This window comes from Aricia agestis, chromosome 9 (genome assembly GCF_905147365.1).
Source record: "Aricia agestis chromosome 9, ilAriAges1.1, whole genome shotgun sequence".
NCBI classification, from domain to species: domain Eukaryota; kingdom Metazoa; phylum Arthropoda; class Insecta; order Lepidoptera; family Lycaenidae; genus Aricia; species Aricia agestis.
In genome coordinates, this window is record NC_056414.1 from 10,459,346 (window position 1) to 10,486,676 (window position 27,331).

Here is a 27,331-nt window from a genome sequence, read left to right on the forward strand (position 1 = left end):
ACAGTAGTAATATAATTAAATAAAACAATTACAAATCGTATAAATAAACGCAAAACCCCTAAAACGATAAAATTACAGCCTATCTAGTTCTAACTTAGAGCGTTCTAAACGCTGATAGTTAACAGGATTTAACTTTCTTAGGGCTACTTAGTGCGTACGTAATAAGGACGTTATCTAATATTGCAGTAGGAACGTGTCCTACACCGGACGATATGTATTTTCCATTCATTCCTCATCGGGCTTCTCCTGTTTGACGACGGGCTTCGGGCTCGGCGGGGTCTCCTGCGGCGGAGGCGGCGAGGACACTTCGATGTACTCGTCCTGGCGCTCCTCTTTTATTTCCGGTTCCTGCTTCACTGGAACCTCCGGTTGCGAGGGCGACGGTACCGGAGGTTGCGGTGGAGGCTCGGGGGGTTGGAGAGCCGCCCACGCGGAAACGGCGCCCCGAGCGTAAGCCTCGTAGAACGCTCTCTGAGCGATTTCAGCCTCCTCCAAATGCACGAAAGCGTGGTTGTCCAGTTCGGCTCGGAAGAAAAACTTCAACCCGCATCGATTACAGTCGTAGGGTCGCGGGGCGGCCGCGTGCTCCGGTAGATGCCGCTGCAGGCCGGCGGCGCTGGTGAACATCGCCGAGCACAAGTAGCAGGTGAACGCTCCGATGCCGGCGAAGGTATGCTCGATGAGATGAGCTTGCAGTCGCGTCGGGGAGCCCAGGGCTCGTCGGCACAATCGGCAGTCGTGGTCTGCGGGGGGAGGAGGTCGGGGGGTAGCGTGGCGAGCGTAGCACGACGAGCAGGCTCGAGCTCCGTCCCCGGCTTCGCTGTCGGTCAAAGCTCGGAGACATATCGCACAGCGCTGCTCGTCTTCGTTTGGACGCAGGTGGAATCTTGCATGTAAGCGTGCTTCGCCCTCCGACGCTAGGGTCTGGCGGCATATCACGCAGGGCGCTGGTAAAGTAGGGTGATGGCGGGCCATGTGACTCAAGAAGGCTTCCTCCGAAGGAAGACGAGAGCGGCATCGTGCACATATATCGCCAGCTATTACCTGAAAAAATTAATATTTTAGACGAATTTACGAGTATATTAGGAAAATAGTGTTATCCATGTTGGAATCTGTTTCATGAAAATAGTTGCAGCACGTTCATATTAATATCCTTTATTTCCAAGAAATTGATTACAATAATGTTCATAGGTCTATGTGTTTTACAATGTCTACCTCAATGAGGTGTGGAAATGTTAGAGTTTATGTTCCTACTGGTAACATAATCTTAAAACGTTTGCTACTTCCATTAAAATAATAGTCGGTATTGTCGTAAAATCAACAATATCGGCATAATTCGATATCGCTTTTTACAAACCAAAGCTTTATTTTGCATCAGGCTTAGAAGTCTTAAAAACATGCTAATGTATACTGCCTATTTACACAAAACAATTGTAGAAAGTAGCCTACCTTACAATGCGTCAATTTATGCTCGGCGAGCACTGCAGCGGAGGGAAGGATTTCGTCACATATGAGGCACTTGTGGCGGGTGGCGGCGGTACCAGAGTGGGCGCGGGTGTGAGCTTCCAACTCGGCGCGGCTGCGCGTGCGCTCCCCGCAGTAGGCGCACTGGAGAGCCACTGCGCCGTTCTTACGTCGCCTATCGTCTATGGGCACTGGACCGTTGCCTTCGGGCATACAGGGCGAATAATTGTCATCCTCCAGCCCATTGTTATTTTCACCCCGTTTCACTCTAGATAGGTCACCGTTTACACCCTGAAAGGAAGACAAAAAAAGTTAAGCCGCTAGTTAATGCTTGAGCTTTAGACATGTTAAGCAAAAAATACTGTACAAACCGTTTGCCCAATGGCGTGATGAGCCTGCATGTGCCTTTCAAGTAAATACTGGACAGCGAAGGATTCAGTGCAGTTGGGCACAGGGCATCGGTAGGCGTGGTGGGCTGCAGTGTGTGCCCTTAGCGCCCTAGCCCCTGGTAGTACCGCACCACAGGCGCATCTAGCCGCCGCGTGCCTCGCCCGTACGTGAGCAGCACCCTCCGCCTCCGTGCGTAAAGCCCCACCAGCGCTACCGCACGATCGACATATCCATACTTTGTTTTCACCACTGTGTGCCATTGCAAAGTGAGCCTGTAAACAAATGAGTGTACGAATTAGTAACAAATATATTATGGAATAGATATAAAAATAAGTTTAGGGAAGATAAAATTCTTAACATACCTGTATAGAAACTTTTGAATCAAATATCTCTTTGCAAAGTGAACACCGGTACATGTGGTGAGTGTGCATCTCTATTAAATGTTTTTGAAGATCTTCGGACGTAGAAAAGCTTCGAGCGCAGCTATGACAATTGTATTCACAGGACACGGCTAAGTAATGAGCGGCTAAGTGTCTCTCGGAAGCGGCTGCGTCGGCAAAAGTAGCACCGCAATGTACGCAAGGGTTCGGGCTGGTGCGATTTAGTTCGCCTCCTTCCTCCAGATGTCCCTTCAAATGCGCTCGGAATGCCTCAAAATCTGGTAAGGCAGCATCACATTGATTGCAGAGTAGCGTACTTGGTGAGAGATTAGTTTTCGGTGTCGCAGATCCTGTGCTCGATCGTGGGCGCTTAGCGATCGGTTCGTCAGTTCCTCTTCTGCTTAAATCCGTAGGAGTGGGCTGGTCTACTGTAAATTGAGCTGGTGCCTCTCCATTTAAAATAGCAGAGTGAGCTGCGCGCACGTGTAACTGCAACTGTTCCATACTCGTGAAGGTGTCTCTGGTGCAGTAGATGCAGGCGAGTAAAGTGGGTGGTGGCTGCGACGCGACTCTACGAGGGGGAGTCATTGATGTGGTTTCTACTCCATGAGCACTAGCCATGTGAGCCTGTAAAAGAATAAACAAAACTTAAAAATCAAAGGAGTTTTTTCTTAGAACATCATTAGTTTACCCTACTCTATCAAAAAAGTTTCAAAATCAAAATCATTACTATCCAAGTCTCCACCAAATAGTAACATAGTCAAATTAAACTTTTGTTTTATTTTCACGATTTTCATGAATGTATTTACATACCTGAAGCATATCTGATCTTCGGAACCCCTCCCCGCACCTCAGACAGCGGAGGGCTCGTCGCCTGTCCACTTCCCGTCCCTCCCTGTCCCGCTTGTGTCCCTGCATGTGCGACGTCAGCGCGGCAGCCGTGTTGTACCCGCGGTTGCACACCGTGCACTGAAACGGCTTCTGGTTGTCGTGCGTCTTCATATGGATCTTCAGGTGATCGCTGAAAACGCATTTAATTTATAGCATGTTAGAATATTACGGCCAAACTCTTTAAGTTTAAAAGCTTTGTGACCTTGATAAGAAATACAAGGTGTATTTTTAACCGACTTCCAAAAAGGAGGAGGTTATATGTTCGGCTGTGGAGATTTTTTTTTTGTATGTTTCTATTAAACGTTGTAACGTATCTACAGTTAAATAATAAAAATTATAAAGTTATAACCGTAAAAAATAGTTCAAAAGTACTTAAACATAGGTAAGTATATTTTTTGTTTCTTTTAACGAGTAGATAGATACTCGAGTTTTTTTTATTAAATTCTGTAGTGTAATTTTTGCTGACGTGATTCGCAAGTGGTAAGACCCAAAAAAGTGCATTGTTTGGCCTAAACAAAGCAACTAAACTAACAAAATGAAAGAGCAGGCACTAGGCAGTCTTGTCTTTACAAAGTACAAACAGCTGATGTTGATTTGGTTCTCCGTTAGAAATATTATTGTGTTCTGTGATGTGGACTGTGGTTGCATGAAAGCTACATAATATGTACTAGAGGTAAGTAAATGATTTGCAAATTTTGGAAATTGCAGCATTTTTATTCAGTGTGCATCTCATGAAAATTGAATATCGAATAGCCAATTTTATTAATTTATAACTAAAACAATGCTTATTTAATTATTTACCCCTAAATAAAATATTCGTAGTATTCGCTTATTCGTAAATATTCGTATTCGTAAATAAAACTAGTAATAATCCTAATTTAAAAATAGCAAATTTTAAAAGACCCATCTAACGGCAAATATGGTACTGCTTATCTGTTTGATAGTGAACGGTTCGTTGCGTATTCAGAAACACAGTGACAGATAACCACATATTATTTAAAGAATGTTATTATTGTTTTTATCTTGGAAGTCGGTTTTAATTTTTTGTTAAAAATAATAATAAAATAAAAGAAAACGGAGAGCCTAATCTTCTTTGCATACCGCATAACAGGTAAATGAAGATGTCGACGTTGTTAGAAATGTATTTAGAAACGTGTATGTAATTTTAATCGTCTTGAACTCTCCAACTTGACATACATGGCCCCCTAATCCTTATAGGAATACACGATTGACTGAGATAAATAGTCTCTATGTGACTGTGGAAGGCTATTAGTCATCTCGGACGTAAGTACCCGCTTAGCCCGGACCGAACTGAACTCACAAAGAGGCTTTTCATGTGAACCACAGAATAGAGACGTTCGCCCAAACACCTACACTAATGGAGCCGGCTCGCGGCCATTATTTTATTTTTGTGAGCCCCTCGACGCCATTTGTCAGCGCATCCACTCTTTCACCTCGTGGTTTGTTGGGACAAATCGCATTGAATTAGTCTGTGACCGCGCGAGGTGACGAAAAGGTGACGTGTCTCCTTTTGACCGCGCGGCTTTGTGCGGCTTTAGGTGATCAATCTTACTGCGTCTCTATTGTATCACGCCGTTCCTAAATATTATCCACATTAAGGCGCGATTAAGGAGACATACTGCTCCGAGCGTTTTTGTTGTTTTGGTTTCGTCAAGTACCTACTAATTACAATGTTAGAGGCCTTATGAATGTTTTTCTGGATGCAACAATAATAATTATTTAAAATATAGTAATTTTTAGTCACTGTCATCTGTCCAAAAATGTAAAATATAGACATCCTTGGTAAGTTTTTGATAACTGGTTATAACATGAATATACATTTTTCTAACTTCTTCAAGAATCTTACCTCCTGGAGAAGGCAGATTCGCAGTGCGCGCAGCGATATTTCCTGTCACCGGTGTGCAGCTTGACGTGTCTGTCCCGGGACCGCTTGTGCTTGAACAGCCGGGAGCAGAACTCGCAGCGGAATGGCATCTGATCTGAATGCGTCTGAAACAAGAAAAATGTTGAAAAAACGCTTGAAATGAGAAACTGGAATACCAAATGGCAAATACAGTAGGTATTGTTAGGAAAACGAAAGCTATTAGGCATCTACATTATTGAGAAAAAGAGTGGTAATTAAACACAACTTCGAAAACTCTTACGGCTAGTTAGTATGTTATTGATTTGCTTGAGCCTGATTGTATCAAATAATTAAGCTCAACAGAAGACAAAAGTTGCGATGATAGTTCATGATACGGTTCTATTCTAACAAGTGTAACCACAGAATATATACTAGGTGTAACTAATAGTAAAATTGTCTAATAACATAATTTAGAAGTGCCAGTTAGCAAAAGTTTTTTGAACATAAGCATCAAGATTATTATGAAGATGTTTTAAAGGTTTATTGTAAAAATGCAAATGACAATTAGTTACTGTTTAAACAATAGATAGGTGTCGCCCACCCGTACGTATTCAAATACGAGCTGAAAAGTTTTTCACGGTCTCACTAATCGATTACTACAGAAACTACAATACCTAAAAACTAATTAACTATACTGGAGCTGTATTGAAATTTCGTCTCTTGGCTTTAGACACAGTACAAATACTCGGCCTCAACGATGACACTGTGAATAGAATTTTTCCATAGATTTCAATGGCTTAAGAGTTACTGAGGGATTTAGATTATTACCGATTTCTTACATTTTTAGATTTTCCATAGTTGTTGTTTTATTTTATTAGTCTTCAGAAGCGACAAAATATATAGGTACTGTAATTTTCATCGTTTTACAAATAATTTGAATCTATATATATAAAACTCAAAGGTGACTGACTGATTGACATAGTGATCTATCAACGCACAGCCCAAACCACTGGACGGATCGGGCTTAAATTTGGCATGCATGTTATGACGTAGGCATCCGCTAAGGAAGGATTTTGATAAATTCCAACCCCAAGGGGTTCAAATAGGGCATGAAAGTTTGTATATAATAATACTTTTTAACGCGAGCGAAGCCGCGGGCAAAAGCTTGTCTACAATATATCTGTTAGTAATGTACCCTGAAGTGCCATTTTTATCTAAAAATAATCGGCCAAGTGCGAGTTGGACTCGCGCATGAAGGGTTCCGTACCATTATTGAGCAAAATTAGGCCAAAAATTGTGTTTTTTGTATGGGAGCCCCCTTAATTTTTTATTTTACTTTTATACTTATTATTATTAAGGTACACATATTATAACTAAAGACTTTGAGAAAAATTCAAGTACCTACCTGTTGCCATTATTGATATAGAGCAAACAAGGCCAAAAAAATCACGTTTGTTGTATGAGATGCGGGGGGCATTAAATAATAATGTTATTTTGTTTTTAGTATTTGTTGTTATAGCGGCAACAAATATACACAATCTGTGAAAATTTCAGAAGTGCGGTTCTTGAGTTACAGCCTGGAGACAGACGGACAGACATCGAAGTCTAAGTAATAGGGTCCCGTATTTACCCTTTGGGTACGGAACCCTAATATATCAAAAATGCGCTACAGAAGTGTAGGCAAAAGTAAAATAAAAATTGCACTAATGCATGTATTGTACGTGAGTCGTGACCTACTCGCTCTACTTCAAACCACACAGTTGTAAGATGGTGAGACAAAAATGCCCGCGATTAAAAAAGTTTTGACTTTTAATTCCAAATAATGGATATTGACAATTATGGTACAGGGGCCATACCACGAAACCGTTTTGAGACTCAAACAATCGAACGAAAATGCCGCGTCCTACTGTAACAACGTCATTTCACGTTTGTTAGACTAGGACGCGGCATTCTCGTTCGATTGTTTGAGTCTCAAAACGGTTTCATAGTAGGCCTACAGGTACCTACATATCGGATAGGGCCGGCAGCCGGCACGCATCACGATTTTAGCGCGGTGAAAAGTAACAGATATCGATGAGGTGATGTTTGTTGAGGCAGGGGTCCGCAACCGTGCGGCCGCAATTACCGCCCGCGCCGCGCTGGCTCAACCCATTAGCACCACCAATTCGTTAGCGCCCTCCACCGGATCCATGGAGCAAACATCATCATTGCTCACGCCAACTTGTGGAAATTATCGGTCCTTCCACTCATATAAGGTTCAATATTCAATGATAACTTCGGCAAACGAACCTGATTATTATATTATTACTAGCTGTCCCGGCAAACGTTTCTTTGCCATATAAAGTATTTCGCCCGTATTACTTTATTGAAGTGACTAAATAAGTATGTCACCATGGCAACGTCCATCGCTATCCCGTCGCACAAACAATGGTCGCCGTCAGTCTCGAGTTGTAATAATTTACTATTATTTATTCAACAAATGCACTTATCAATATCGACGCCCCAGTAGCCGATTCTCAGACCCACTGAATATGCATATAAAATTTGGTCAAAATCAGTAAAGCCGTTTCGGAGGAGTACGCGGCCTAACATTGTAACACGAGAATTGTATACAGTGTGTAACAAAAGTAAGTTATAATACTTTAGGGTGTGTACGTGTTCCTTGTAGAGAGTTCACTGTGAAAGTAGCAGCGCTGAAAGATGAAATTTTTTTTTCACTTTTGTATGAGCAAGGGCCGAGCGTCACGAGTTTCCCCATACAAAACTGAAAAAAAATTTGATCTTTCAGCGCTGCTACTTTCACAGTGAATCCTCTACAAGGACCAATTACACACCCTAAAGTATTATCACTTATTTTTGTTACACCCTGTACACAGTGTGTAACAAAAATAAGTGATAATACTTTAGGGTTTGTACGTGTTCCTTGTAGAGAGTTCACTGTGAAAGTAGCAGCTCTGAAAGACGAATAATTTTTTTCACTTTTGTATGGGCAAGGGCCCGAGCGTCACGAGTTTCCCCATACAAAGGTGAAAAAAAATTTTGGTCTTTCAGCGCTGCTTCTTTCACAGTGAACCCTCTACAAGGAACACGTACAACCCCTAAAGTATTATCACTTATTTTTGTTACACCCTGTATATAAGATTTTGCTGTAAATACTACTAAGATGAATCTATACCTTCAAGGCTGAAATACAACAAGCTCATATAGCGCTTGAGTTTAGAGTGTGTCAAAGATGCATACAACCAGATAACTTGAAAAATATTCTTCCTTCCTACGTCGTCGGTCGGTAATAAGTTCAATATTAACTATCCAGACTTCAGAGCCATGACAAAGCTATTCAGATAAGAGGTAGAAAATGGCTAGCTGGAATTCGAAAAGAGCCTTCTTCGTAAAACTGGTCACTTGATTGCATGATTAAAAATACTAGAGACCGCCCAATGGTCGAAATTCGACGGCATTAGGACTACTACCTATATTTTGTAAATAAAATATTGACTTTATCATATTTTTTCAACTCTTGTCTCTGGAACTCAGCTGATCTCAGACTGGCCTTGTAAGCATTGTCTAATAGTAATTGAGTATCTAAGATTCAATAAAAAAAACTATAATCCATTTTCAATTTGTCGCCTTGTTGTCAACAGACTTCAGCCATAAATAAAAGAGTATAATTCGTATGTATAGGCTTGTCACTCAAAAATCTGTCATTTTTCCTAGTGTGTGTGTTGTAGTGTGTGTAATGTTTTATTCGTTAAAAAAATGTGTGATAAAAGCAGTATTTCAAAATAATATTAGCTCGATGCACTCCTTCACCATATCTATACATATAATAAAACTGTAGAAATGACAATTCTGTACATTAAAGATATCCAAAAAATAATAAGCGGGGGCTGTTACTACATCGCTATAGAAGCCAAAACTGTGGTTAGTTTTTTGTCTGTCTGTCTGTCTGTATGTTTGTTCCAGCATTAACGAAAACTACTGATCCGATTTGAATGCGGTTTTCGCAGATATATTTGTCTTCTCCCAACTTAACATCTGGTGTACAAAAATTTTTCCCCCACCCTCTCCAAGGGGTCAAAAGAGGGGGTAAGATTTTGTACCAAACTTTTTTCTTTAACACGAAAACTACTGATCCGATTTGAATACGGTTTTCGCAAATATATTTATCTTCTTCCAACTTAACATCTGGTGTATAAATTTTTCCCCCCTCACTCCTCTAAGGGGACCAAAGAGGGGGTCAAATTTTGTATCAAACTTTTTTCTTCAATGGATTAACTTCATATTATTAACTGTATTTTCCAATTTAACATCTGGTGTATAAATTTTTTCCCCCACCTCTTTAAGGGGGCCGAAGAGGGGATCAGATATTGTATCAAACTTTTTTTTTAACATGAAAACTACTGATCCGATTTGAATATGGTTTTCGCAGATATATTTGTCTTCTTCCAACTTCATATCTTGTGTATAAAATTTCCCCCCCTCCCCCCACCCCTCAAACGGACCAAAGAGGGGGCAGACTTTGTATCAAATTTTTTTCTTGAATAAACTTATATCATAATTATTATAAACTGTATTTTCCAATTTAATATCTGGTGTATAAAATTTTTATACACCAGATATTAAACCCCCCAAACCCCCCCCCCCCCCTCCTGGTAATGTTGCTAAGCAAAATGGTGTTGCGTCGTCAGTGTTGAGTTTTACTTCTCTTTCTTTAGAATCAAAGTAAGTTATTTATTAAAAGTGAAATTAATCTAACCAAAACTAAACATGCAGATTTTGCGTGTCGTTTGATTAACATGTGGGAGGCTTTGCCCCCGGCCGGTACTTGGGGGGCTGCGCCCCCCCATATCCCCACCCCCCCTCCTGGTAATGTTGCCAAGCAAAAACATGTTGCGTCGTTAGTGTTGAGTTTTAATTTTTATTCCTTAGGAACAAACTAAGTTATTAATTAATAGTGAAAAATGTGAAACATACAGATTTCGAGTGTCATTTGATTAATATGAGGGAGGCTTTGCCTGGATATGGACAGACGGACAGGCTGATATTATATCTTTGTACTCGGGTTCCGTTTTTTACCATTTGAGTAAGGGACCATAAAAAGGAGAGAATTATCCATTTCCGTTATTATACTATGGTAACGCCTACGAAGTCGCGGGAAACAGCTATCCATACTAATATTATAAATGCGAAAGTGTATTTGTTTGTTTGTCCTTTCTTCGCAGCCTAACGAAGCAACCAATTGACTTGATTTTTGGCATCGACTTAGATGAAAGGATAAAGAGTAACATAGGCTACTTTTGGTCTTGGAAAAACATCATGTTTCTAAAGGAGATTTGCAAGAATATTCGTATTGTACACGATTTTCGAATTTCGCGCGAGCGAAGCAGCGGGCAAAAGCTAGTAAACTATAACCATGCAAAATGTCATTCACCTACGTTTCCCCATTTTTCGTCAAAAGGGATACAAAGTGTTTGGCTCACGTATTAATATACTCATATATAGCATAGATAGCGGTAGGTGCAATTTTAATTACCACATGGGGTATCAGTAAGTGCCTGTACAAGAATTTAAAAGCACCATCCGGTATTGTACTGAATGTTGCCGCTTCCTCAATCGATTTTTTGTACCCAAGTCTTGTTTTAATTCTGACCATATTATATATTATTTATAATGCCCTTAAATACTTTGTTCAATAATAGCCTAGGACGTTGCCTTATGGAGGCCGCAATAAAGATGTCACAAGAACGTTGTTACTTGTTGGTTTCACAAAAATAATTACATATTAACATAAACTGTAGTTTCCCTTTATTGTGCGGTATAATATTGTCGTAATATAGTCGATCATTAATACCTTTCTTAATATTAAGATCAAAGTTAGAACTTTTAGAGCTAAATATTACACATTCTTTAAGTTGTAGGTCCTACGATTATTCCAAATCCTTGCATATTTACAGAGCAAAACAAGCAAAAAATTGCCTCTAGTTACGTAAATAAGACATTCCCTACAAATTGGAACGTGTTGTGAACCCTGGCATAGGATATAGCATACGCAAGACGCGTGATATCTTTATTCGCGCGGGTGACGAAAATACGGCGACACTCACGTGCCTGTCAGCCAGCGGCCTGAGGCCAGTAAACAACGCAGCTAGGCAGTTTATTAGCCCACATGACCAGGCCAATTATACACAACACTCCGCTTCGTAAATTCACAATTCCATATATTGGTTCTAGACGTTGCATCAGAGATAGAGCACTACATCAGATGTAGAGTATCGATCACACTGATCGTCTTTAAGTGGATAAGGATTTCCTTGCATTTGAGTTTTTCTACGTTTGTTAAATTTTTATATATATTATATACCTCGCGTTGATGAAATTTTCTTTCAGTTTCTTGACTTGATAAACTACCTTCAACCTCAAAATGTATATTACATAATTTTATGTGTCTATAACAAAATGTAGGAAATTCCCTTTTGCATAAATCAGCCATAAAAATCAAACAACATTAATAAAGTTATTGGTTTTATTAATAAGTGTTGGTGCAGCAATATAATTAACAGAATTGAATATTTAATGAAGTGCAATAAGTAAAGATGCTGTTTGTTTATTGATAAACACGTATCGATTCGTGCGTGAATACAATAATCGTAACAGCACACCGGGGGCTCCGCCGCTGGGTGCACGAAGCCCTGCTGTACGCCACACTTATTGTAGCAGCACACGCGACACGATTATAATATTTCATACCGTGAGAGCGGTAACATTTAAATTTCCGCGTATCCACGAAAACGCATTCCATTCTAGTCGAGATAGCCAATAAAAGCGGTGGAATGGGCAGCGAGCGGCTACCGCGCGCGGTTCCCAGGTGTAATGGCGCGGGTCAGCCAAGGGTCGCTTGAGTCGCCGCCGTCGGACAACGCCGCCAGATTACAAAGAATTCCCCGCCATTACTCTGACTTATGATGTACGATGTACTTTTATGTGGCGCTGTCCAAAATAAGAACGGTAATTTAATTATGACCGCCGTTGCTTTAACGTAACGTAGGGTAAGGCTTAGACAAATCCGAAGACCAAAGTAACAGCAACACGTAACAGCCAACACCTTGAAACCTAACTTTTGTAAAGTAGTGAATAATGATGTACAACATTAATTTTTATGTTCTATATTCTTCCCTTCTTGCTTAAAACCTTTAAATATCCACCTACTGAATTCGTCAGTAATGGCTAATGAGTTTAGGCAACTCTTGATGACATGTTGTCTTTGGACTGAGAATGGTAAATAATTCAAAGAAAAAATAAACATCATCTGATTTTAGTGCGACAAGTGTTAGGAATCCCTCTCAACATTACCTTATCATAATATCATCTTTCATCTCCCATTACTATTTTTTAAATTTTGTTTTTTTTTCTCTATCTCAAACTAATGTTACAAAAGAACAAACCTTAATTGTTGACTTTTGGTGGAGGCTGCTTCTTAGAAATATTAGGACAGTCAAGTTAATCTGATCCAAAATTTAAACCAGATGCCGAAATTTAATAAAATATATAACTCGATGATTTTCATGTTGCATAATAACAAATTATGTTGTAATCGCAATAAAGTCAAAGGCCTCGTCAAATTCATTTATTTTCATAATGATTGCCTTTCTCGTGCGGCGTGATAAGGCAGGGCGGGTTCTAGGAGTCGTTATCGCGGGCCATTTCCGGCCGTCACCGTGACTCTGATCTGATACATTTGTCGGCAACACCACAACCATTCTGCGATCCGTATCTTCAGGCGCTGACGGCTCCCGCAATCGATAATCTAATAGAAATCCTCTCGCGATCCTCCCAATTAAAAATAATCTTAATTTTATGGTGACGCCTCTAGGATCAAGATGAGGCGGCGTCGTGTGACGTTTCCATTCGCGTTATCCGGCGGATCTGTCGCGGCGTGTGCCATCGCGGCGAGATCGCCCAACACAAAGGCCGGAGATGTAATGTAAATACGCGTCACCGTTTCGCAGTTCACTGCTGCACTGCAAGGCTACCGAGATACATATCTATGTACGCACCGGCTCTATAAATGGTCCATTTCGGGTATCCACTTACTAATGAAGCTGCGGCCTGCATGTACAAACTGGACTGTTACCGAGCCTGTTTTAATGGCTGTATTGTTGTTGTGTGACATTAGTTATTTTGGAAACGTGTTTCACGAGCGGTGATATGATTGTAATCGTTAGTGTTATAGCCGTGATTTTATTTTAGATATCCTTAGCTGGTTATGTTGCGATAAGCGATGCTACTTTCTCGCTTACGTGTGTTTTACCGTCGCCTCTTGTCATATTAAGTGTGGAATTCCGGCCAAAGAATTTTGTCAATTTTTAAATCGCTTCCTTATACGATTGTAAATCTTTGCGAACAGTTTTACAGCTAGATATTACTTTAAAGTTGTATAACGGCAGTTTTGAAATAAGTTTTAATATATTCCTAAAAATTAAGAACGCGAGCGGTCCCATCTTGGACCCCTGGGGGACTACAAGGTTTAAATGTCACAAATACAAATTCAGTTACATTTTTTTTCTTGGCTCAATGTTTAAATGGAGATGTTGTTAAAAAAATAATAATGTTAATATAATTAAGGGCAACAATATGAAAAAGAGCACGCAAGATTTCAGTTTCATAGGTCGCTACAAAACCTCTAATAAAGGCGATTGCCCATACAATCCTAAATAAGACTACAGGGGAAAAACAAGGAATGTCAGTAAAAAGTCAAAAATGAACTAATAATGCCATCTAGTGGCATTCCGGTGTAGCTAACCCTCAGCAAAAATTCAAGATACAACAATCGTTGATGTCCAAGTTATAGAAACTTATTTGGTTGTTTGAACATGGCAAGAATCATGAACGTCCGCGCGCGAAAATGCAAAAATCGGGAATGTCACTTTGACAGCTCGGCCTACGGCGTGTGGCCGGCGTCATTGACTGACGTATTTCACTTGTCGTTTGTCGGTTTTGTGCGCATGTTTAATTCAATTTAAATGATTTGTTGCATAATAAAGTTATAAATTTTAACTATGTCGAGCAGCAGTGATGAGAACACGCGGGTGAAGTCACCAGAACGAAAAAAAGTGCGGAAAGGTCGCGTAAGAGATGTGATGAAAATAATAAATTTACAAAGTCATGAAAGTGGTGAAGACTGTGGTTGTAAACGTTTGAAATGCTTTGAAACTGTAAGGGAAGTAGAAAGGCGCAAGCTTCTTAATCATTTGAATAGTTTAGAATCAGTAACTGAACAAAATACTTACTTGTGTTCCATGATATCAGTCCAAAATGTTAAGCAGCGAAGATCACGCAAACCAGAAGAAGAGGCAAAAGGTCATGATTCTTCATATTCGTATATTGTAAAAGTAGTTAGAGAGCAAGTTTGCGTGGAAATTCCTATATGTTTTAAAGCCTTTTGTTCAATTTTTGGGATAACCAAGGCAAAAGTGCAGTATCTCCAAGCTAGCCTAAAGTTTTCTGGAACTCCACCAGTAGATAAGAGAGGCAAACATCATAATCGTCCGAACAAATTGAAAACTCGAGTATTGAATGATATTAAAGAACACTTAAAATCTTTTAAGGGACGCTCCAGCCACTACAGTAACAAAAAAACCTCAAAAATTTATCTTCCAGAAGAATTTAATATCAGGAAGGTATACACACTTTTCGTAGAGAAGTATCCACATCATAAGCTGTCCTATGAGGCATATAGAGCAGAATTCAAGAAATACAAAATTTCTTTCGGCTACCCAAGGTCGGACACTTGTAGCACATGTGATAAAATGAATGCTGAATTGAACTCTCTAGCTAAACAAGAGAGCACACCAGAAATCAAGCAACAAATTAAAGATTTGGAAACAGCAAAGAAATTACATCTCACCAAAGCTGGAGTTTTCTATGAGAGAAAGAAAAATAAAAAAATAAAAGCAAGAAATGATCGTGACTTTGAAGCAATTGCAGTTGATTATCAAAAAAACATTTCATTACCAAACATTACAACGAATGATGTCTACTATAAAAGACAACTGTCTATGTACACCTTCAACATACATGTTTTATCAACTGGACAATCATATTTTTACTGCTATCCAGAGACTTCTGCAAAGAAGGGATCGAATGAAGTAATGTCATTTCTTCATCATTTTATAATCAATTACCTAGATAAAAGAGTAAAACAGCTCAGCATCTTTTGTGACTCAGCAGGTGGACAAAATAAAAATTACAATTTGATAAAATGGCTTCATTTTATAACAAACAAAAGTAACTTGCTGAATCGGGTGGATATCACATTTCCCATTAGAGGCCACTCCTATATGGAATGCGATAAGAACTTTGGAATTATAAAATTGAAAACCAAAATGGAAATGCCACGTGATTTTTATGAACTCATCGCAAATGCACGGGCAAAACCCAGCCCTTTTCAAGTGATAAATGTTGAAGAGGATCCACGGATTGTCAGAGATTGGGCTGAATTTCTTAAAGACCCAATCTACAAGAAAATGTGTCCTTTTAAAATACAGGAAATCCGGGAACTGTATTGCTTATCTGAAAAATCATATATTTACCATCGCAGCAATTATAATGGCCTGTACTCAAAGGGAATAATTATTGCTGCAAAAAAGAAAGGTCAGCCTCAGAATACTCAAGTCACTCAAACACCATGTCAAGGCGGGGAATTCTATTTGCCAAATGCTGCATATGAAGGTATTTACTAATATCTATCTAGCACAGGCTATGTATTTTGTAAAATAAAATTTATTTTATTTCATAACTAATTAAATATGTAATTAATCTGTTTCAGGGCCCATAGCAATATCAAAGGAAAAGTACAGTGATCTCCAAGGCTTGAAGAAATTTTGTTCACAAGAAGCACAAGTTTTTTATACTAATCTGCCACATTTAACCTAACTTCTTAGGTTTAATTTAAAGAGAATTCAATAATAAAATCAATTACTTAAATAATACTAAAAATCTTTATTTAAAACAAGCTATTTTAACCTACAGTGGCTGGAGCCTCCCTAAAATTAGCAAAAACAAGGAATGTCATTGACATTCATTTTTCTTGCACATCCCTGTGCGACTTTGCTATAGTTTTGTAAAGCTTTCTATGAATTTGATGTTATATTTTGCTTAATTTTTAGTCTAGTGATGAAACATATAATTATCCTGATAAAAAGGAAATAAAATTTTTGTTTTCTACCATTTAGATAAAAAAAAATAGACTTTCATTAGCTTTATTTTGAGTTTATGTAAAAAACCTTGCAATTGACATTCCTTGTTTTTCCCCTGTAGTCTTCCTATATATACAGAAGTTTCGTTCCATACCTGTTCATGCTTCTTCAGGTACGACAGTCTCGGGAAGGCCTTATCGCAGAACTGGCACTGGTAGGGTGTGTGCTCGGTCGCGCCGAGCGTGAAGGGCGGGTCGGCGTCGGCGTCCGCGGACGTCGGCGTTGAAGCGGGCGAGGGCGACGGCTCGGGGGTCGATGATGGCCAGGAGCTCCCGGCAGTGCTGCCCACACTGCCCAGCGCTTCTGGAAAATTATTTCACGTTAGTTCCTCTATTGGAACAAAGAATAATACCCCAACACCGATTTCGATGACGATGATCGGTCTCATTGAAACGCCCGTTACGCAAGAGTAATTTTATAGTGTCCAAGTATATACGCAGTACCTACACAAGAGCATAGCATTATCTATTCCTTTTACTCTAATAACCCAGTGGGACGGACGACCGACACGACTGGCGAGAGATCATGCCCATCCGACGCGTTGATCATTATACTATGTTCTAGTAGAGCCAGTCAGCTCGTTTGGTAGCGATTTTATAACACTGATCGGTACTTATATTTTTAATTATTGTATAAAATATGATAATATAAAATAATATTATATTATTCTCAAGAAAAATTTAAAAAATAACAAGTCATAAACCACATTAGGGTCTAATAAGGACGTCGTAAATTTAAGGGAGGCCCGTATTGCGGTATTGCCAGCATACATCACGAGCACCTCGGCGATGGAAATATAAACAAATTGAATGGGGCCCTCTGACGAGCGGGGAAATTGTGACTGATGCCGGGAGAGACCGAGAAAATTGGAAGAGACGACATAACATGGATTTAAAATTAGGTTAAGATTCCTGTAGAATTTAGTCTCTAAAGAAATAAAATAATATATAAGTAAATAAAAAATTTTGTACTTTTTATAAAAAAATTCCAGATCATCTAAAATTATTATGTATTCGTGATGAACGTAACTAAGAAGTGGTTCAATCTCTTTATGAAAGTTAAATTTATTTCGTAGGTACCTTAGGTATTTAATATGAGAATTTAAATTAATTCATACGAAAAACAAAATTGTTCAAAGATTTAACTGATCTTTCTTATTCAATTAAAATCTTCGTGATTAATTCTTTTTTAAGACAATAATGATACGTGTAAACGTATCATTATTGTCTTAAAAAAGAATTCGCACTAAAAAGTCCCAGTAAATTGGCTCTAATGGGACGCTTCCTTTTCCTTAAAGCTAATAAGAGGAACTATTTATATCAATCAGGTTCTCTCCACACCCCGGACGCGGACAAGTGTCGGGAGAATTCGCGCCGGCAATCAGGGACAATTTGCTGGTATCCCTAACGAGGTACCATTAATTAGGTGCACTTACGTGTGAACTGTGAGAGTGTATTTAGAACTTTAGTAAATTAGTAATAGAAATAATAAGTGACAAATTGCATATAGAGTGCTTATTGGTATATTGGTATTTGGTGAAAAAAAAAATTACACCTTTGCAGTGGTATGGCGGCCATTGGGCGCTGTCGGAAAAGTATGGCAAGGTGATTTTCGTGAATGGCTACTCGACGATTAATTAGCTATGCAAAAATTAGACTGGTACAAATAGTTCAATTTTTTTATTAAAATTAACGTATTCGCGTCGGTATGGCGGGCTGTAAGCCGCACCCGACAAGTATGGCATTACGCTTTCGTCTACTTATTTTTTTTCGACTATCTGAAAATTTGTGGAACAAATCGTTCGACACTCGTTATTTATCCGACATGTTCGATTAACGCCTACGCGTTTGGGCTGCCAGTGCGAGCGCTATGACCATCATTTTCCTTTTTGCCTTTACGTAATTATACCCCTATAAAACCGCCATACTGGTACAAATGACCAAGAATTTTGTGTCAGTATCTCCAGGCCTAATAGGATAAATTTTATCCCGCAGTAGATATTCTTCTTATGTAACGTAGTTGCAGAAAACATCTAGTACATATTTTATTTTACTAAATGGAAAAGTGTGTTTGTCTGCTTGTCTAAAACATAACCTACCTTTACCTCCTCTTGCATAAAAGCCACTGAACTGATTTGAATTAAATGTTTTAGGAAAATAAATGGTCCCGATAAAGCAGGGTTTTGCTAACATCTACGTGTAATTAAAATAAACTATTCCGAATTTGAAAATTTTGTTTATGCTACAAAATACAGCGCATTTCTTTTTATATTATAAATGCGAAAATGTGTCTATCTGTCTGTTACCTCTTTACGCCTAAACCGCAGAACCGATTTCACTAAAATTCGGTATGGAGAGACAGTCCCGGGAAAGTACACAGGATAATTTTTATCCCGAAAATATGTACGGTCCCCGCGCGATAGCGGAGTCCGCTGCGTTTGTTGCTGGAACGCCCGCACGTCATCTAGTATTGTTTAATTAGCGCAAATAACTCGGATCATACATCTCGAGATAGCTGGTGATCACAATTAGTAACATTGAAGACAATCGGGTGAGTGGCGCCGGCGACGGCGGTGGGCGGCGGAAGCCCACTTCCTAATTGGGTGACACCTCAACCGGCGCCTCGGCAATCAACGCCAATCGCCAAACGCCCCACACCACCAGCGTCCCACACGGACACTTAGGAGCAATGCCGAGTGTCTGCTTCACCAGTTTGAAAACTCTGCCGTTGTCCAGATAAAGTCTTCATCAAACTTTGTCCTAGTATGCTACGACCAGTCCTAGTATAATAATATCTATGGACGCTTCACACCACGTCAGTCTGGCCCCGTGCTAAGTACCTGAAGGACTTGTGTTACGGGTATCAGACAACGGAAATATATTTAATACTTTTATACTATACCTACATATATTTAAGATTTTTATTATATGATACACATATTTAATACACACCCATGACCCAGGAACTTTGAAAACTTATTGTTCCGTCGGCGGGATTCGAACACGCGACCCCCGGCTTGGGCTACCGACAGCCAACCCACTGAGCCACATCATTGGCTTTTACGTCTGTGTCAGACGATTTACGGCGTATTGGTCTGTGTAACAGCTCTTTTCATGGCTGTGCAAGCCGATACGTGAACGACATAGACGACCACAGTAACGACCGGAGAAGTAAGAGGTTGATGGTACAGAACTGAGCCACAGAGGTCGCCAAAAAGTATACTAGGACGTTTCAAATTATCCAAACACAAAGTGAACGCACCGACTGCAGACGAAGTTGGACCATGTAAGTATTTTCCCGTGGCATGCGTGTGCGCGCGAGCTAAATATAACAGGGAGATATGTATGAAAAGAAAATTGATTTAAAGAATATATTATGACGACACCCGCAACTACGTTGCGCAGAAATTTGTCTATCGCGGAATCTGTACATTTTTCTGGGATAAAAAGTATTCTATGTCCTTTTCCAGAACTCAAAGTATCTCCATACCAAACATCAAAATCGGTTCAGTGGTTTGGGCGTGAAGAAGTAACAGATAGACAGACACACTTTTGCGTTCACAATATTAATATTATGGAATATTAAATTAACAGGCAAAATCGCAAATCTCAATAAATAAAAATAAGTGGCATTTTTCGTTGTCACTTTATAACTCAAGAACGAGCTCACCTAATCCAAACCTTTTCAGGGTTTGTTCGGTCTATTTAGTAGATTAGTAGTAGTGAAGTTTTCACAAAATCGGTCGAGTTTTTTTTACTTTATGGTACACATATTATATTGTATAATATACACATTGCCCTTCTACGTCGATTGTGCATGATATAGGCTTAGCAATCGTGATAATATGATAGGGAATATTATGCGAAAATCGGAGTAGAGGACGCCACTAGCACATGCAGTAAATAATCCGAACGAAATCCGAACTGTTGCTCACGTCATTATTTAGCTTTAAACTTACGACTTATTGTTTCAATTAGCTCGTTTCATAACAAGGTATAAGGTGCTTATTCGTATAAAAAATTGTTAAACTTTAAAATCGATAACTTCTTTTCTTCAACGACATTGATTTTTTCAAGTCCAATGTTATGGTCTAAGTAAATCACTTGTTTAATCCTTTTTCCATGGTTGTTTTGAAGATCACTCAGAGTTAATTCGATGTGACGTGCTCTACACATTAATTAACAATTTAAATTAACGAGAAGTAATTTGCTCGTTAATTGTTATAATTATTCGCGGTTCAGAATAACCTTGTGACGTGCCGTGATGCCAAGTGGGAAAAAAATATTATGTGGCCTCTCACGTTAGCCCATTTTTGACCAATACCAAGGATTACGAATGCTATCATAATATTGTTAATATACCTAGCGGAATAGAGAAATAAAGGCCTTAACAAGCCAGATGTCACTAACAGTAACACTGCCTGGTATAAAGAGACGTGTGATACATGACAGCAGAACTCTTTTTTTGACGACTAGTCGGCACTTATCGGCACGTTGACAATTGAATCTCATAGCTTGTGTAAGTTCACATTTTTTGACACACAGATGTAAATCAATTTCGGTTTCATTTGACAGCTCGAGATTGTAATTGCTCTATTCTCTTAGGTATATTAACTTTATGGTACACATGTTATATGTTTAATATACACATTGCCCTTCTACGTCGATTGTGCATGATATAGGCTTAGCAATCGTGATAATATGATAGGGAATATTATGCGAAAATCGGAGTAGAGGACGCTACTAGCACACGCAGTGAATAATCCGAACAAAATCCGAACTGTTGCTCACGTCATATCAGAATATTGGCAGAATACTTGGCCGTGTGGCCACGTGTGTCTGTGTCGTTCCTAGAACTCTCAAGTCATCCAACTGACCGCCACCGCCACCGCCACCGTAGGCCGCGTCTGTCTGGGAGACGCTTCATGGCCGAACGTGCAAAGGAGCCCTAAGATTGCCCATGATTTACGTCGATTCTGTAGAATAAATGTAATAAATAATGGTGTCAACCTGTAGAATCAAGGTTGACACTAACAAACGTTTGTGACGCGAGTTCACGCGAGTCATCGAAACCCCATTTTTCCCTACATTGAGGCAGTGAGCCAGAACCGGCGAATCCCTAACTACTAACGTACTGTGCTAGCCTTATTTATTTGAAGAAAGAAATCTATAGGTACTAGAACGCATAACAGATATAAAATATAGATGTACCTTTATGTCCTATATAATCTGTAAGGTTTATTTCTGCAAATGTTAGGGATATAAAAAGAGCTAAAAATAGGTAAATATAGAGCAACTACAAGTTGTTTTGAACTAACAGGTACGCAAAATACTGCTCGTGCGGGTGAAGAGCAGGATCTGAGGTTCGACAGAAGATTATATTATTATGGATTACGATAAGTATATAATTTCTAGATTTACCGCCGTACTCAGAGACATTTAATTACGATTAACCTTCAATTTAATGAAGAGTTTGACAGATAATGTATGGGGTGTATGTCAACATTTTGAATTAATTACATTTAACTAATTAATGTTCCACTCTGAGTGCCGCAGTTACACAGTTTTCTTTATTCTAAGGAAACGGTGCTGTCGGTAAAAAGATCGTGTTGTGACTTGTGATGTGAGCATCACAGACCACAAACCTTTAGCTAAGTACATTAAGTTGCCTAATGTTATAATTTGTTCTGTAACCACCAAGGATTCTATCATAAGATGAATGGTTGATCTAGAATCTAGATTCAACGTTATAATATTTTGAATTCATAATTTCAATTGAAAATCAATTGGCTATCTATATATTAATACGTGAGAGAAAAACTTTGTTACCCTTTTTACGAATAATGGGGAAACGTAGGTGCATGAAATTTTGCACAGTGATAGTCTATATGGTGAAGGAGTGCATCGAGCTAATATTATTTTAAAATTATGCTTTTATCATATATATTTTTAACAAATAAAACGTTACACTCACTACGACACTACTACTAGGAAAAATGACAGATTTTTGAGTGACAAGCCTATACATACGAATTATACTCTTTTATTTATGGTTGAAGTCTGTTGACAACAAGTTGACAAATTGAAAATGGATTATTGGTTTTTTTTTAGATACTATTAGACAATGCTTAAACGGCCAGTCTGAGATCAGCTGAGTCCCAGAGCAAGAATTGAAAAAAATTACGATGAAGTGAATATTTTTTACAAAATATAGGTAGCAGTCCTAATGTCGTTGCAAGTAAGGTCGAATTTCGACCATTGGGCGATCTCTAGTAAAAATAAATTATTCTCAAATCACGGAATTCGGTCTGTAGTGGTCATAAATACTGATTGATTTTAACAATGTTCGTGTGCACATAGTTACACACGGAGATTATTAAAATCAATCAATATCTTGATTATTACTTTATACAATGACTTTCAGTTTTATCAGTAAAAAAGCTAAACAATTTAGCACAAGATAATACTATGTATTTAAAAAGATAAAATCGACTTCAAAATTGTACGTAATTGAGAATAATTAAAATTGCCTTATCTCAAAAACTACTGAACCGAATTTGGTAAAACTTGTAGTGTTTCCTAAGTTGAACAATACCTCGTACAACAAAAAAAAATACTTAAATCGAACTTTTAGTTCCGGAGATATGCCAACACAAATATAAAAACATACATACATACATTCAGTGTATACTTTTAAATTTGAGCACAGTTGTTCAGACACTGAAATATACAAAAAATATACAAAAACTGGACTGTTCTGGAAATATTACATACATACGCGTCGAATTTTTTTAGCCATGCTTCGGCATGAATAGGCCGGCTCGACCGGAGAAATACCACGTTCTCACAGAAAACCGGCGTGAAACAGCGCTTGCGCTGTGTTTCGCCGAGTGAGTGAGTTTACCGGAGGCCCAATCCCCTACCCTATTCCCTTCCCTACCCTCCCCTATTCCCTTCCCATCCCTACCCTCCCCTATTACCCTATTCCCTCTTAAAAGGCCGGCAACGCACCTGTAGCTCTTCTGATGTTGCGAGTGTCCATGGGCGACGGAAACGTTCTCACAAAAATCCGGCGTGAAACAGCGCTTGTGCTGTGTTTCGCCGAGTGAGTGAGTTTACCGGAGGCCCAATCCCCTATTCCCTACCCTACCCTATTCCCTTCCCTTCCCATCCCTACCCCTCCCTATTCCCTCTTAAAAGGCCGGCAACGCACCTGCAGCTCTTTTGATGCTGCGAGTGTCCATGGGCGACGGAAGTTGCTTTCCATCAGGTGACCCGTTTGCTCGTTTGCCCCCTTATCTCATAAAAAAAAAAAAAAAAAAAAAAAAAGTTGCTTTCCATCAGGTGACCCGTTTCCTCGTTTGCCCCCTTATCTCATAAAAAAATGATAACCTCCTTTTTTTGAAGTGGGTTAAAAAACAAAAACCAACCTGCAGAAATAAGATAAATATAAATAATATAAAAACACATTTTCTTAATAACATCAACCCATTTTAGTTCTAGAACTTGTCAAGGAAATAAACATAGGTTACATACATCTAAAAAACATTACTCTCTTTCTAGCGCAGTTGGGTAAAACAATTCGTGAAATTTAAGTTTTGCCAATAGTAACTGGAAATGTAAATTAATGATGAACGCACCTACTAGGTCTTTGAGTTATGAAATTATTAAAAAAGTTTTAATTTTGAATAACGAATTAGATATTTTTGGACTTTACAAAATCAGCCACTTGGCTTGAGATATAAAGGCTTCATTTTAGCAAAAACGCTTATTTAACTACATGCATACATCGTAAAAAGTATCTCAGTTAAATAAAAACTTTAGTTGTAAAAAACTATAGTTAAACGAGATTGTTATTTTTTTATTTTACCCTAATAAGCTTTTTTACAAAAGAAAGTAATTACAACAAACATATCAACTTATGAAAATGAGTTTACAACACGTATCAAAAATTAACCTCCTTTACCACACTTGGCTGCGCGCTACGCAGTAATCCCAAACAGATATTGATTTGAGTAGTTACCTAATTCAAGTATTAGATTAAAAAATACAATATTCTATCCACCAATTAACTTGACAGATCAAGTATGGAGAATCTGCCAAAAAAGTTGTGGATAGCCCATCCGGCACTTTATCAGGAAGTAATGAAACATGCCCTTAATATTATGGTGTAATAAAAGCATTGTATTTAAGTTCAAATGAACAAAATATTACACAATATAATACAATCATAATACTTATCTCGTAGGCCGTAGCAGCTCGTAGCAAATGCGCGTTTATGTCTTTTTTACGGCCAACTTATTAATTAACTTGGACATGTCCTACCTTTGATATCTTCTGTGACATCGTGGTTCTCCTTGTTCGCCTGAATCTTCTCGATCAGGTGCTCTAGCCTACTGCTGTTTCCCTTGAATAGCATGATCATATCGTTGGGGCTGGGCGCTCGTCTCACGACCGACTACCGTCCCGCGGTTCCGCTAAGATTGCAGGTGCATCGATACCAGTTTTTTTGGGACGTTTGCAATTTTAAGTGCGAATTAATGCGCGGCGCGTGTCCGACAGGTGCGGTCGCAGGGTGCTGCGGCCCTTCACGCCAATTATTCGGGTGGATTAATGAGTGATCGAGCACCTTTCATTTCGGAGCGCGGTGCGGACGCGCGGCGGGAGCGATGTTCGCGGGCCGACTGAGCGAGGTGGGCGAGCGTGCGTCGGCCAGGGCGCCGGCACCCTGCGCCCCGCCCCCGCCGGACACGCCCACTACCTCCCACTCGCACCTCGTCCAACTATCCACTTAACATCTCCAGTCGATCGTGAAAATCGACAAAATATACCTCCATCGATCTACTATAGTAGACGTATCCCGACCGATATCTCCGGGTTATTTTGTGTCGCATAGAATATTTAATGCGTGTACGCGGTGTCCCAATTCGTACTCCCTAATGTAATCAATCGTGACGTGTCGCGTCCGTTCGAGGCGAAATGAGGCATACGGGAGAGGCGACGAATGTGACAGATAAATGACGCTAAAAGCTTTCGGATGGTGGAGTCGCCCCGTCCCGCCGCCGCGGTGTGGGCGCAACCAATGGGCGCCTCTCCCGCCCTCTTTAAAGCATTGAACCGTTACTATTTTTAAACTGAGGTTTTAAAGGCACTCTGAAACGTTCTGACTGCACTTTTATATGTCTGCCCACCTTTTGTAGTGTTGGCTCAAAGCGTTGAATTGATTTCGAGTTATGAATTTCAGTACTGACTCTGAACGAATTACTATTACTTAAATATACTTTTAACACAACATGACAAAAATATTTTGATATTACAGTTAGTAAGTTCTAACCACCGTATCTTCAAATAAATAACTTATAACAAAATTGTCACCCGCTGTCCAGCGATCGGCCCTAAGGGTGCAATACGCGGCTTAGCCTGGAGCGATACCTTTTAGTTGTGAATATATTACCGGGATTACTGGCACCAACTGCTGGCGTTTTATGACCAAACTCCAAAGTATCTCCATACAAAAACACCCAAGTGGCCTTCACTGACCGTCGCGTCTTATGTATCATAAAGAGCCCAACTTTGGAAACACCCTCATATTTTAAACTTTTGAAAGCCGTATTTACTATCGAAGCAAAGTATCGTTCTATTTTATTGTAATTGTAAGGGAATTGGAATCATCATTTCATCGATTGAATGTTTCAATCTATTTAAGCTATGTCAAGCTTCTAAGGTAACTAATAAAGCTATTTTTATTTTCCAAAGTAATTAATTCGACACAAGTGAGACCATTTGTTGCAATTACTATAGTAATATGAATGAAAACAATATCGTTAATGAACCCATAACATCATTGTCAAGATGTTACGGAGCTAAGCAAACATACTGGAGCTGGCAAATTAATGAGCATTAAACATTCACGAGACGAAGCAAAATAGGATTGACGTGGAGTCGGATACAGAAGGGTTAAACATTAACACTCACCCCGCCTCCGATTAGTCTGTCAGGCCGAATCTCCCCGCTCTGAATAAAGTATTATGAAAAAGTATCCACTTCTTATCTCCCGTCCTTCTGATGAAGAGGGTACGACGTTTAGCAAGTGCTTACTCCGGATTGAGAGGGTCCGTTTGTGAATTTTCTTACGTGGATATTGTTTTCACTTGGGACATGATGGACAATGGACATATTATGTGACTAGTAAAGCATTTGTTCAATTAAATTATTAAGGTTTAATTGTAGCATACGATGAAGTTAACCGATTCGTGGCCACTGCCGCGCCCAGCGCGTCATTTAAAAAGATTCAGTAGGGCCGATGACGCGCCAGGCGCGGCATACAAGGATTGTTAAAAAACACGTTAAAACTAATTTATTATACTGTAATTACAATTCCTTAGTCTGTAATTACAATTCCTTAAATGTGCATAAAACACAACCAGTGGCCAATGCCACACGTGGGGCGTCATCGTTTAGCAGGGCCGATGACGCTTATGGCGCGTCATCGAACAAACTGCTTGGCCTGTGGTAAGAATTTGTGAAAATGAAGGTGGCAACGAATCGGTTAATAACTAAATTCGTTTGACGCATTATTCCAGTTGTAGTAGATTATATTATAATGTGTAGTGTGAGAGCTGCTATACTATGTGATTGGTGATTGGATGTAACATTTAAATGATTCAATCGATACAAATTGTATTAAACTGCACTATAAACTTTGTCTTTAAATTATAAAAGATTTACTAAAAAAATCATAAACCAGGATTTTATTAACTGACTATGATACCGTAACTGTTTGCCACCAATAAATCTTATTTTTACCGAACTAGCCGACATTTACATTTTAAGTTATTTTTAAAACTGATTGTATTATTTAATGCAAGTAAGTGTTTACAGAAGCAAAGTATCTGTTCTTTCATTAAATTATAAGATGGGCTGTCACCTGTCTTGCCATAGATCTATGTAGAGTCACCGTCGCCAAAACTTCCTCAATCGTCGTTAATATTTAAGCGTTTACACTTATCCGTATTACGAACTTTCATTTAACTGTTTAGGGTCTGATTTGAGGAGTCGAGATACTATCTCAATTTAGGGAGTACTTTT

General features: G+C 39.2%; 2 protein-coding genes and 1 long non-coding RNA gene across 3 annotated transcripts; 2 read left to right on the forward strand and 1 right to left on the reverse strand.

Annotated features, from left to right (window-relative positions):
* Position 1: 1 nt before the first annotated feature.
* LOC121730266 (zinc finger protein 423 homolog) lies at positions 2-24,909 on the reverse strand. The gene is made up of 8 exons (XM_042119243.1): positions 24,569-24,909; positions 16,339-16,547; positions 4,993-5,135; positions 3,048-3,255; positions 2,217-2,861; positions 1,836-2,126; positions 1,450-1,755; positions 2-1,044 (listed from the first exon to the last, which is right to left on the reverse strand). Exons 1-8 carry the CDS (start codon positions 24,666-24,668, stop codon positions 226-228), a joined length of 2,721 nt encoding a protein of 906 aa, XP_041975177.1. The 5' UTR covers positions 24,669-24,909; the 3' UTR covers positions 2-225.
* LOC121730268 lies at positions 13,719-15,975 on the forward strand. Its single transcript, XM_042119245.1, has 2 exons — positions 13,719-15,717; positions 15,815-15,975. The coding sequence occupies exons 1-2, from the start codon at positions 14,046-14,048 to the stop codon at positions 15,919-15,921; spliced, it is 1,779 nt and encodes a 592-aa protein (XP_041975179.1). The 5' UTR covers positions 13,719-14,045; the 3' UTR covers positions 15,922-15,975.
* LOC121730272 lies at positions 20,433-26,624 on the forward strand. Its single transcript, XR_006036085.1, has 3 exons — positions 20,433-20,445; positions 24,176-24,185; positions 26,486-26,624. It is a non-coding gene; the product is annotated as an uncharacterized LOC121730272 (long non-coding RNA).
* The last annotated feature ends 707 nt before the right edge of the window (positions 26,625-27,331 follow it).